The 13736-nt window shown below is 47.9% G+C and overlaps 1 protein-coding gene across 1 annotated transcript; it reads right to left on the reverse strand.

Annotated features, from left to right (window-relative positions):
• Positions 1–12130: 12130 nt before the first annotated feature.
• On the reverse strand, positions 12131–13592 carry LOC125523607 (protein NEN4-like). The gene has a single exon (XM_048688634.1). It carries the CDS (start codon positions 13426–13428, stop codon positions 12655–12657), a length of 774 nt encoding a protein of 257 aa, XP_048544591.1. The 5' UTR covers positions 13429–13592; the 3' UTR covers positions 12131–12654.
• Between the last annotated feature and the right edge of the window lie 144 nt (positions 13593–13736).

Below are 13736 nucleotides of genomic sequence, written 5' to 3' on the forward strand. Positions count from 1 at the left end.
TTTAAGCTTAGCTAATAATTTCTTAAGATCACTTCTATCATTGCAAGCAAAAAAGTCTCTAGCGGTTTCTTCATCCATAACATAACCCTCAGGAACAACAGGCAATTCATATCTAGGGGAGAATCTTCATCATCACTTTCATCAATATTATCAGTTTCAATAATTTCATTCTCTCTAACCCTAGCAAGTTGTTCATCAAGAAATTGTGGCACAGTAGTATTAAGCATAGAAGTAGTTTCATCATAAGTATCATGCATAGCAGAAGTGGCATCATCAATAACATGCGACATATCAGAATTAATAGCAGAAGCAGGTTTAGGTGTTGCGGGCTTACTCAAAACAGAAGGTGAATCAAGTGCAGAGCTAGATGGCAGTTCCTTACCTCCCATCATAGTGGAGGGAAAAATCTTGGTTCTTTGATCTTTCAAATTCTTCATAATGATAAGCAGATATAAATCCCAAGTGACTCAAAGAATAGAGCTATGCTCCCCGGCAAGGGTGCCATAAAATGTTCTTGATAACCCACAAGTATAGGGGATCGCAACAGTTTTCGAGGGTAGAGTATTCAACCCAAATTTATTGATACAACACAAGGGGAGCCAAAGAATATTCTCAAGTATTAGCAGTTGAGTTGTCAATTCAACCACACCTGGAAACTTAATATCTGCAGCAAAGTGTTTAGTAGCAAAGTAATATGATAGTAGTGGTGACGGTGGCAAAAAGTAACGGTAGCAAAAGTAATATTTTTGGGTTTTGTAGTGATTGTAATAGTAGCAGCGGAAAAGTAAATAAGCGAAGAACAATATATGGAAAAGCTCGTAGGCATTGGATCGGTGATGGAGAATTATGCCGGATGCGATCGATCATGTAACAGTGATAACCTAGGGTGACACAGAACTAGCTCCAGTTCATCAATGTAATGTAGGCATGTATTGTCCTACCCTCCCATGGCAGCGGGGTCCTAATGGAAACTAAGGGATATTAAGGCCTCCTTTTAATAGAGTATCGGACCAAAGCATTAACACATAGTGAATACATGAACTCCTCAAACTACGGTCATCACCGATAAGTATCCCGATTATTGTCACTTCGGGGTTAACGGATCATAACACATAATAGGTGACTATAGACTTGCAAGATAGGACCAAGAACTCTCATATATTGATGAAAACATAATAGGTTCAAATCTGAAATCATGGCACTCGGGCCCTAGTGACAAGCATTAAGCATAGCAAAGTCATAGCAACATCAATCTCAGAACATAGTGGATACTAGGGATCAAACCCTAACAAAACTAACTCAATTACATGATAAATCTCATCCAACCCATCACCGTCCAGCAAGCCTACAATGGAATTACTCACGCACGGCGGTGAGCATCATGAAATTGGTGATGGAGGAAGGTTGATGATGATGATGGTGACGGATTCCCCTCTCCAGAGCCCCGAACGGACTCCAGATCAGCCCTCCCGGGAGAGTTTAGGGCTTGGCGGCGGCTCCGTATCGTAAACCTCGATGAATCCTTCTCTCTGATTTTTTTTCTCCCCGAAAGTGAATATATGGAGTCAAGGTCGAGGACGGTGGAGCGTCAGGGGGCCCACGAGGTAGGGGGCGCGCCCCCACCCTCGTGGACAGGGCGTGGGCCCCCTGACGTGGATCTTTCTTCCAGTATTTTTTATATATTCTAAAATAATTCTCCGTTGATTTTCAGGTCATTCCGAAAACTTTTATTTCTGCACAAAAATAACACCATGGCAATTCTGCTGAAAACAGCGTCAGTCCGGGTTAGTTCCATTCAAATCATGCAAGTTAGAGTCCAAAACAAGGGTAAAAGTGTTTGGAAAAGTAGATACGACGGAGACGTATCACGCCGCAACTAGCCATGCCGGCGCTGTTGCCGGCGCCCCCGTCGTCGCATCCACCGGCGCCCCCCTCGCGGTCGTTGCACCGGTCGATGTCGCCGTCATCATCGTTTCACCGGCCGCCGCTGTTGCCGTCGTTGCACCGGCGGCCGCCGCAGTCTTTAGTGTTGGCCTCGCTCTCGCCTCCAAGACACGAACGCCGGTGTCCCATGTGTCTGTTCCTTCTCTGCTTGGACCTGGACACCATGCTTCTAGCCGGCGGTCCGTCCTCGACTAATACATGCGCAACTCTGGTATTTGTTAACGTTACAGTGTAGGTACCCAAACAAGATATGATTTTTGCCCATACCATTTACGTTGACGGTGTAACCCATTTACGTTTGCGTTTGCATTACCGTTTTGCAACCAAACACCTCCTTAATTCCAAAAAATTAAAAAATGATCAAAAAAACATGAAACCTTGCTTGATTTAATGTCATGCCACCAAGATGATGTGGTAAAAAAATTGGCATGTTTGACGAAAGTTTGGACACACACCCGTCACAAACCGGAGCAACTCACTAGAAGGTTCGTGGTTCCGAGAGGGAACAATGCATGTTTGCTGACCGACGGGAGATAGCTTCCTCTTATGGCCTTCAAATTTTTTCCTATGTTTAACGTGCACTAATACAATTGTCATGTGAAAATTTGGAAAATTGCAGGGGTCATTTGACCTTTTAAAGACATAAGTGATTTTCTAACCATTTAATGACCGTAATTCAAATTTGAACTACATCTACATGTAATGCCTAACCAAAACAGTTTGAAAAATCATATTTTTGTGTACTTGTGTGCGAGTTAAAAAAATCATCAGACGATATAAATATCTGGTGTTCAAAAAAGAAAATGTAAAGATCTGGCAAGACAACCAGCCCCCACACGATTGGCACTCTATCTCGCGGCTCGAGATTTGGTAGGTGATTGGCGGGGATCATTAATCAGACACGGTTCTGTATTGGAAACTGTCGGCTATTATGTTCACACACAGATTTGCTACGGGAATTGTGTGTAATTCAAACTACAGTACTCATAAATTCCGTCCGCCAATAAATACTACCTTTCTCACGTCGTCCCGCCTGCATTCTCATCTACATCCTCCCCTTGCTCGCCCTCTCTCTCTCAAATCTCTGCCATGGCGTCGCCGGTCTGCCCACGCGCTGACGAGGAGTCGCCGCCCCCGAGGACGCTCACTCGATTAGCAACAATGAGACCCCTACGCGCTGCCTAACAAGGTTGCGCCGGACCCCCCAACTTTGGATTGGTTTTGGGGCCAGTACAATCTCTGTCTGTGGAAGTCGCTGCCGCCGGCTGAGAAAGTCAGGAAAGTGGCATTCAAGAAGGATATGGCAGAGGAGGAAGCCAGGTACCAGGCGGCCTGTGAAGCCCGTGATGCCGCCTGGAAAAAGGAGGTGGCGGAGCTTTGGGGGCGGGTGCGTCGTCGTGCCGAGGAGGTGTACGAAGACGGGTACTTCACGAGGAAGGTCATAGGCGCTGGGCGCCTCGTCGCTGTGTGGAGGTGGGCCAATAAGCTCCAACGTGCCACCGATGAGGAGCTCCGGTGGGCGCCCAATGAAATGGCAAGATCGGCCGCGCGCGTCCGCCAACAAGAGGCAGATCGGTACGTCAAGCGTTGCGAGGTGGAGGAGTCGGAAGACGTCGCGCACCAGCGAGTTGCTGGCGAGGGGCTGCTGGAATACTGGCCCCAGGAGGGATTACTAGTTTTAGTATTGATCGTTTTCAATTTTATGCATTCTACCTAATAGTTAAGTATCATCACGTATATGTGATGATATTATATATATATATATATATATATATTCTATGAAGATCTAATAAACAATTAATATATATATATTATGAATTCCATTTTCTATCTGTTTTTTGTGTACTAATTTGAATCTAGCTGTTATCATCCACATATACAGAATGGAAAGCGTATACACACACATTGAAACAGAACATATAAGAATGGAAAACAGAGTACACACATTGAAACAGAGCAATAAACAGAGCAATACTATGATTGTTGTAAATGCATAGCTATCCACGTCAAAACGACTTTTCAAAATAAAGCGCGTCCATGAGACCATGACCAACAGCCCTTGCCTAGGGTAGCTCTTGGCTCTGCCTGAACTTGTGCAGGCACTCGTCCAAGCGGTCGACACGCTCACGGTACATCTGGAGCGCGATCTCGAGCTCCAAGTTGGCTATTTCATCGAAGATCACCAGCTCGAGGATGCGACGGCCATGTTCCTCTACTGCGCCCAGGTGGACACCTGGGCCAAGGAGGCGGTCGAGCCTATGGACCAGCACGTTGGCATCCAGCGGGCCGCGGCAAGGCGAACAGCGGCACCAATGTGAACGGCGCGGCCGGCCTCTGGTGCAAGTACGGCGTTGAGAGCCTCTGCCCACTCCTGGCGAGGAATGGGGGTACTGACGGGATGTGTACCTAGCTGCAACACCGTGTCGACAGTAGGCAAGCGCCGCTTGATCTGCTCTTGCTGTGCGGCGCGGCGCACCTCTCGCTCTGCGGCACTCCAACGGTCTCGCCGGGTGGCGAGCCGCAGCCTATCGGCGCGGACGCGCTTAGCTTGCTCTGCGGCGCACCATCGGTCATGTTGTGCGGCGAGCTGCAGCCTGTCGGCGATGACATGCCTATCTTGATCCGCGGCGCTCAAGCGCCATGCGCCAAAGGTCTGCTCAACCCTGGCGATGACGCGCATCACGGCGTCGTCCGTCGCGTTGCCGGGGAGCGCCTCGGCCTCGACGGGCCGTGGCGCTTGCTCGTTTTCCTTGTCGATGAGGTTGATGGCAGAGGCGTCGCTTTGGTGGGTTGGCATGCTTGGAAAAGGTGGATGTGCTACAGACTGCGCTTGTCGCCTCCGTGCGTCGCGCGCCCCCTATGCGCAATATAGCAGGGTGGCGGGAAACAGGTGAGGAAATGGCGGAAAACGATGGCTTGTTCATAAAACACCATCAATTAATAGAAACTTATCATCGAGCTAGCACAAGAAGTAGATGATAATCAGATGAACATGGACCACACTAGGAAACCCGTCGGTAATGAATTCATCAATCCCAAACGGTTGAATACTAGCAAGCGTTTTCCCACAACACACGCGGCCTATTCCATCACAAATAGGTCGGATGAATCAATTGTATGCCACGTATCGCATATTGTCAAAAAGTAATGCGGTAGACCTTCTTAACATGTGTTAAAAAATAAAATAAAAATAAAAAACAAGGACCTCGAAGTTAAATTTAACATCGACACAATTTCCCATCCAGTCACCCATCTGATGGCTACTCCAGCCTGAGCACCCTTAAGTTGATAGTTTTCTTACATGAGCTACTGGTGGAACAGCTAGTCCTTGCTGATAGGAATGCCTCTTCACATCCTTATGGCGTATCCGGATGACCACCCGTCCCACAATGGCTAATAGATGTTGTGTAGACAAAGCATATCACATACGTCTTATTAGAAGCAATCGTCTGCATTATCATCGGTCTTCGCACACATTTCTGATTACAGACCTGTTTGCCGCGTATCACACACATCTTCTTATATTGAACCGTTTCTGTTCTCTTGCCTAATCACAAATAGTTCATCCGAGTGAACCGTATGTTGTACATCGCACACACCTTGATCGAATTGACCGTTTATTTTGTGTTTCCTAATCACACACAGTTCATCCTAGTGAACCGTATGTTGTATATCGCACATGCCTTCATCTGGCTGCCCGTTTCTTTTGTTCATCCTCATCGCAGACAGTTAATTGAGCTGAACCGTATGCCCTGCATCGCACACGCAACTAAAATCTGAACCGTGTTTGATGCATCCTCCGTCGCAAACGTTTTGCACCTTTTTTACGGTTATTTTACACCACCGTTTGCGATTATGGCATCGCACACAGTTTCTTCGAAGGGTCTCTGATCGTAGTGTCGCGTTAGCAGCATTCTGCAGTAGTGATGACTTATACATGTTCCTCTGACTATGAGATTATGCAACTCCCGAATACCGGAGGAACACCTTGTGGGCTATCAAACGTCACAACGTAACTGCGTGATTATAAAGATTCTCTACAGGTGTCTCCGAAGGTGTTTGTTGGGTTGGCATAGATCGAGATTAGGATTTGTCACTCCTTGTATCGGAGAGGTATCTCTAGGCCCTCTCGGTAATGCACATCACTATAAGCCTTGCAAGCATTGTGACTAATGAGTTAGTAGCGAGATGATGCATTACGAAACGAGAAAGAGACTTGCCGTAACGAGATTGAACTAGGTATGAGGATACCGACGGTCGAATCTCGGGCAAGTAACATACTGATGACAAAGGGAACAACATATGTTGTTAGGCGGTTTGACCGATAAAGATCTTCGTAGAATATGTAGGAGCCAATATGAGCATCCAGGTTCCGCTATTGGTTATTGACAGGAGATATGTCTCGGTCATGTCTACATAGTTCTCGAACCCGTAGGTCCACACGCTTAACGTTCGATGACAATTTGTATTATGAGTTATGTGATTTGATGACCGAAGTTTGTTCGGAGTCCCGGATGAGATCACGGACATGACGAGGAGTCTCGAAATGGTCAAGAGGTAAAGATCCATATATTGGAAGGCTATATTCGGACATCGGAAAGGTTCCGCGTGATTCGGGTGTTGTTCGGAGTACCGTGGAGTTACGGGAATTCACCGAGAGAAGTAATGGGCATTATTGGGCCATACGGGAAAAGAGGAGGCAGACCAAGGGGAGGTGGTGCACGCCCCCCATGGGTCCGAATTGGACTAGGGGAAGGGGGCGGCGCTCCCCTTGCCTTTTCCTACTCCCTCTCTCTTTTCCTCTTTCCTTCTCTCCTACTCCGAAAATGAAAGGGATTCCTACTAGGACTTCTTGGCGCGCCCCTAGGGGGTCGGCCTCTCTCCCTCCCTCCTTTATATACATGGGAGGGGGGCACCCCAATAGCACAACAGACAATCTCTTAGCTGTGTGCGGTGTCCCCCTCCACAGTTACGCACCTCGGTCATATCGTCATAGTGCTTAGGCGAAGCCCTGCACTGGTAACTTCATCATCACCGTCGCCACGCCGTCGTGCTGAAGGAACTCTCCCTCATCCTCAACTGGATCAAGAGCTCGAGGAACGTCGTCATGCTGAACGTGTGCTAAACACGGAGGTGTCGTACGTTCGGTGCTAGGATTGGTTGGATTGCGAAGACATTCGACTACATCAACCGCGTTACTAAACGCTTCCGCTTTCGGTCTATGAGGGCATGTGGAGTTGTGGACACACTCTCCCTTCTCGTTGCTATGCATCTCCTAGATAGATCTTGCGTGATCGTAGGAATTTTTTTGAAATACTGCATTCTCCAACAAGTATTATATGAGTTATGTGATTTGGTGACCGAATGTTGTTCGGAGTCCCGGATGAGATCACGAGCATGACAAGGAGTCTCTAAATGGTCGAGAGGTGAAGATTGTTATATAGGACGATGGTATTCGGACACCGGAAGTGTTTCGGAGGGTATCGGGTACTTATCCTGTCACCGGAATGTGTTTCGGGTGCCCCCGGTAATCCTATGGGCCATATGGGCCTTGTGAAGGAACACACCAGCCCACAAGGGGCTGGTGCGCCCTATAGGGCCATAGGAGGATGAGAAGGAAATGGGGAAAGGGGAAGGGAAGTGTGGATTAGGATTCCCACCTCCTTCCCTCACCCCCCTCTTTCCTTCCCCTTCATGCATACATGGAAAGGGGGCGCGGTGCAAGGTAGGGCCCCTAGGGGGCGGCGGCCAACCCTAGGGTGCGCCGTGGCTGCCTCCCCTCCCCTCCCACCTATATATATGTGGGGAGTGGGCGCCTCACAAACACACAACATCAATTGTTAGTCGTGTGTGGTGTCCCCCTCCACAGTTTACACCCCCGGTCATAGTTTTGTGGTGCTTAGACGAAGCCCTACGAGAATCACTTCACCATCACCGTCACCACGTCGTCGTGCTGACGGAACTCATCTACTTTCTCGACACCTTGCTGGATCAAGAAGGCGAGGGGCATCATCGAGCTGAACATGTGCAGAACTCGGAGGTGCCGTGCGTTCGGTGCTTGATCGGTGGGAGCTAGAAGAAGTTCGACTACATCAACCGCGTTGTCAAAACGGTTTCGCTTTCGGTCTATGCGGGTACGTGGACACACTCTCCCCCCCCCCTCGTTGCTATGCATCTCCTAGATAGATCTTGCGTGAGCGTAGGATTTTTTTTTTTTGAAATTGCATCCTACATTTCCCAACACTTTCCTTATTACTGGAAGGGGGGAAGGGAAGAGAGGGGGGAGGAAGGAAAGGGGGGCCGAACCCCCTCCTCCTTCTCCTATTCGGCCTCCTTCCTTAGGGGGGTGCACCACCCCTTGTGGGCTGGTGTGCTCCCCTCCTATGGCCCATAAGGCCCATTAATCCCCCGGGGGCTTCCGGTAACCCCCTCGGTGTACTCCGGTATGTCCCGATACATCCCGAAACACTTTCGGTGTCTGAATATCATCGTCATGTATATGAATATTTACCTCTCGGCCATTTCGAGACTACTCGTCATGTCCGTGATCTCATCCGGGACTCCGAACAACATTGGTCACCAAATCACATAACTCATATAATACAAAATCATCATTGAATGTTAAGCGTGCAGATCCTATGGGTTCGAGAACTATGTATACATGATCAAGACACCTCTCAGGTCAATAACCAATAGCGGAACATGGATGCTCATATTGGCTCCTACATATTCTACGAAGATCTTTATCGATCGAACCGTTATGACAACATACATTATTCCCTTTGTCCATCGGTATGTTACTTGCTCGAGATTCGATCGTCAATATCTTCATACCTAGTTCAATCTTGTTACCGGCAGGTCTCTTTACTCGTTCCGTAATACATCATCCTACAACTAACTCATTAGTCACTTTGCTTGTAAGGCTTCTGATGATGTGCATTACCGAGAGGGCCCAGAGATACCTCTCCGATACTCGGAGTGACAAATCCTAATCTCGATCTATGCCAACCCAACAAACACCTTCGGAGATACCTGTAGAGCATCTTTACAATCACCGAGTTACGTTGTGACGTTTGATAGCACACAGGGCATTCCTCCCGTGTCTGGGAGTTGCATAATCTCATAGTCAAAGGAATATGTATATGACATGAAGAAAGCAATAACAATAAAACTGAATGGTCAACATGCTAAGCTAACGAATGGGTCATGCCCATCACATCATTCTTCTAATGATGTGATCACATTCATCAAATGAGAACACATGTCTATGGTTAGGAAACGTAACCATCTTTGATTAACGAGCTAGTGTAGTAGAGGCTTACTAGGAATACAGTGTTTTATCTATGTATCCACACATGTATCAAGTTTCCGGTTAATACAATTGTAGCATGAATAATAAACATTTATTATGATATAAGGAAATATAAAATAATAACTTTATTATTGCCTCTAGGGCATATTTCCTTCAATATTTGCAAGTCTCGGAGGGTTTTCGCATGTAGTGCTAGAGACTGACCGTGGCTTCCTGATCAGCAGCCTTCTGCCTGATTGCCCAGCGAATGCGTTTATTTGAATAAAGCTCAAATTCCCTGCAAAAAAAATACAGCCACCTCTAGATCAACAGAAGTATTTATTTCATGTGAAGCCAATAAATTCAAAGAGGAAAAATGTTGCGGTACAGGTACATCTCCGCCTCTGCATTTCACGTTCAGGCAGGGAAGGCTGCGGCAGGAACAGTTATCATGCGGCCATACATCATGGGACGGCTACTCTGTCTGCGACCCCGCATGACCCATATGTTTACAGATGACACCGTGGTCACCGGGGAAGAAACCATACGCCCCCACACACATGTGAGAGTGTAGCGCGATCTAAATCCAGTGATGAGTGTGCCCAGCTGCCGACTGACCATGGGGCCGACGCAGGAATTTCGTAAGATCTACCAGTACACAGATCCGTGCGTGCAGCTCTCTTGTAAGTAGTTGTAGGAATTTTGTACTCCGTGATAATCACGATAATTTTGCAGCGGTAATCACCGAGTGATTCCATTGGCCTCGGTTGCGCAGATCAGATCAGATAAATCTGGGCATCGTTGTCTCCAGCAGGGTGATGCTGATTTGTCACCCTTGTGAGAGTGAGATGGGGCCGGCCATGAACCTCTTCTGGTCTGCCCACGTTGGCGCCGACATCCTGTGCAAGCTGCCACATGCGTATGTATCAACACACACCGCTGTTCCAAGAAAAAGAAACGGAATGGTACTGCTAGTAGTACAAGATACTTGGATTTATTACAGGAAAATGCTTCCAAGAATAAATTGGTTTTTATTCAGATGAGGAATAGAATAGGCGAGTGGAGGCTGAGACAAAGCACATGCTCACCTCTGTGATGATCTGGATGCACCTGCACCTACACCTGCATGCATGCATCGGCTTCGGCCAGTTGACAGTAAGCACAACTTGGTTTGTGGTTTGGAAAAATTTCATAGGAATTCTAGAGGATATGATTTTTTATAGGTTTTTTTTCCTTTAGAGCCATTTGGTTCATAGGAATGGATTCTTATTCCTACATAGGATTGGTTCCTATTCTTCACATTTTATAGAAAAATAAAAATGAGCCTAGACTCAATGAAAAAATTACTTTGATGTCAACCAAATGACATCTCGTTTCCTATTCCTACTCATAGGATCCTATTCCTATTCATAGGATTTGAGATACATGTCATCTCATTTCCTACAAAATTCCTATTCCTACGATAATTCTATCCTATGAACCTACTTAGTTTGCCATCTCTCAATATATCATCCTCCCCGCCATGGGTACCTGCATCTGCATGGACCATAATGTTTCATCAAAAATTAATTTTTACATGTGGTGATTAACTTTCTCTGTCAAGGGCTCTATTGTGGTGCATACTGAGGATCATCGTGATTAGGTACTATTGCACATTTGAATCAGTCAGGCACTTAATTAGAGAAACCTGGATCTACATGTAAGCAGATTTGGAGGGTTAGTGGTGCCTTTACAGATTTAGCAAATCCCTGGATTAGATTAATGGAATGGAACACTCACCAGTACAAAACTACTACTGCTGGTGCACTGTGAGAGCTAATTCAACCGAGGCCACCTTTTTGTTTCTTCGAGCACTTGGGTTCAGTATCACACGTTTTCATTTCCAGTTACGAGGGGAAAAGTGGAGTTTGTTCCTTACCTTTCAAGTAAGCCAGTACTGTAAACATTTAAAAAGTGAGTTAGTACTACTGGCATAAATTAATCAGCGAGGGACTCCATGCATGGCTGAATTTAACCAAGTAAGTTTGAACTGTTATCAGTTTTAAAAAAAAGTTTGAACTGTTATCCAACACATGAGCATGCATGGATTTTAGCTGTTAGTTTGGACGATGCATAAAAATAGTCAGGCAACTGGTTTACCAACCGGCAGTGCATATGCGTGTGCATATTATACAGTGGTTACGAGATCCCTATCGGCTAGTACTATCATCGAGGCAGCGACTGCATTATTATTCCCAACGCTGACCGAAATGCAGATGCATGGGGGCAACCCTGTCCGTCTTTCTGTATCATGCCTTGGATTATGCAGCTGTGCAGAATCTACAGAAATATTCCTGATCCGTTAAAAATGGTGGAATTTTTTTCCTGTAACATGGATAATGAAAGGCATGCGCACTCGCAGCCAGAGTCAATGCGTCTGTAATAGTGGATTGGTGGTTTGGTTTCTAAAGTCAAACCAGTGTAAAGTGTCGGCAATGAATCCAATCAAGTTGGGTTGTGCACACGCCGTTGGGCCGTTGACCAAACTAATTTTAACTGCCGTTAGCAAGCGTACCCCTCCGTCCGTAAATAAGTGTACATCTAGCTTTTGTTCTAAGTCAAAGTTTTAAAATTTTGATCAACTTTATATAAATGAGTAGTACTAGCACATATGACAACAAATTGATACATTATAAAACTACATTTCAAAACGAATCTAGCAATACTAATTTAGCGTCATAAATGTTGTTACTTTTTTCTATAAAGTTGGTCAATGTTTAAAACTTTGATTTAGGACAAAGTCTAGATGTACGTACATTTATTTACGCACGGAGAAAGTACTCCTTCCGCATTATATAAGACATTTTTTGATTTTAGTATAGTATTGAAAAACGTTTTACATTATAGGACGGAGGAAGTATTATGTAAGAAACGAGGACGCGGGACGCAAAAATTGTCTTACATTGTCCAAGGAAGTGGAACAAATAGAGGTCTTGAAAGACTTGTTGGGGAGTAGCGTTGCCTCCATGCTCCGCATGCGCGTGCGCCTGTCACGCTGCTCATAATTGACACATCTCATGAAAAGCGCGTGAGAGTTCCTCGAGCCGCTGGTGTCGTAACAACGGAAAATATTTTTACCCATGCACGTAGAGCTTGTTCTGGGAACTCTCTGGTTTGCCCCCTCCCATGAAAAGGAAAGCGACGCCCCACCTTAGAGCATCTTCACCCGTCTCTTCAGAAAGGCCTTCAAGAGCATTTTTCCAGCGCTGGCGGTCAAAAATGTTTCCACTCGCACCCCCAGAAGCACAAATATCGCTGGATTTGGCCAAAACTACGGCCGGCGCTTCCATCCTATTCCAGGATTCCAGGGGGCAGCTGGGGAGGAGAGAGACTACTTTAGTTGCTTTGGTCCCATTGTCAACCTCCCACTCCCTCTCTCCTCACTTTTCCTTTGGACCCATCCACGTGATCTCTTTTCTCTTTCTCTCCCCCATCAACTCCCGCCCGCACAGAACGCCTCGCCGACGACGTCCAGCCGCGCCGGACCCGCCGAGCTTGCCGCCCCGCATCCTCCTCGCGCTTGGCCCTCGCTGCCGCCGCCGCTGTCCCCGCGCGGGCGCGGGGGGCCGCCGCCGCCGTGGAAAAAATTTCATTCCTTCGTGGTGTCCCAGCATCTCAAGGCTCACGCGCCCGCCGTCCAGGCACCGGAGCCCCCGCGCCCGCCGTGCGCCGATCCCGAAGTGCTCCGCCAGGGCCGCCGCCGCCGCCTCCTCGTCCTTCTCCTGGCCGTCGTCCCCGGCGGCGGCCGGCCCGAAACACCCCTGCGCGCCCTGCGCGAGGAGCACGTCGAGCGAGTCGACGACGCCCACGGGCTCCGACGCGCCCAGGCCGAAGGCGGCGAAGGCGTCGCGCATGCGCGGGCAGCCGGCGCGCCGGATGCCGTGGCCCGCCCACACGCGGTCGTCCAGTAGCTCGAAGATGTCCGGGAAGACGTCCTCGAACGAGGGTGCGCCGGAGGAGGCAGAGAGGACGCCACCATCGGCGCCGGCGTCGTCCGGGCGGATGAGGGTGGAGTAGCTGGAGACCTCGACGAGGCGGCGCGGGCAGACGAGGATGGCGGCGAACTCCAGCAGGCTGCACTCGCCGGGCAGCGACGGGGACTGCGCAACCTCAACGTTGAAGAACACCATCTCCCTCTTCTTGGTGGTCGCCATTGATTCCGACAAGCAACTCGGTGGTGGTTTCTTGGTGATGGAGCTTTGTTGTTTGTTTCTTGCTTGAAGGAATGGAGGAGAGGAGGGATGGGAGAATGAATGATCCCTGTCTTGTCAGAGAAGCCTGTCGATGGAGCTCTGGGGGCGCAACCAGTGGAAAAAATTCTACCCCAGACCGAAGTTTTCGCCGGCAGCCCCCCAATAGGCGGAAAAAATGCTTTCTGGAGAGGCCAACGGCTGGAGATGCTCTTAACCACACCCACTGACTGACTCCCCGGTCCCAGCATGGCTACGATACGATCTCCTAG

The sequence above is a fragment of the Triticum urartu genome, chromosome 7, assembly GCF_003073215.2.
Source record: "Triticum urartu cultivar G1812 chromosome 7, Tu2.1, whole genome shotgun sequence".
In the NCBI taxonomy this organism is placed as follows: domain Eukaryota; kingdom Viridiplantae; phylum Streptophyta; class Magnoliopsida; order Poales; family Poaceae; genus Triticum; species Triticum urartu.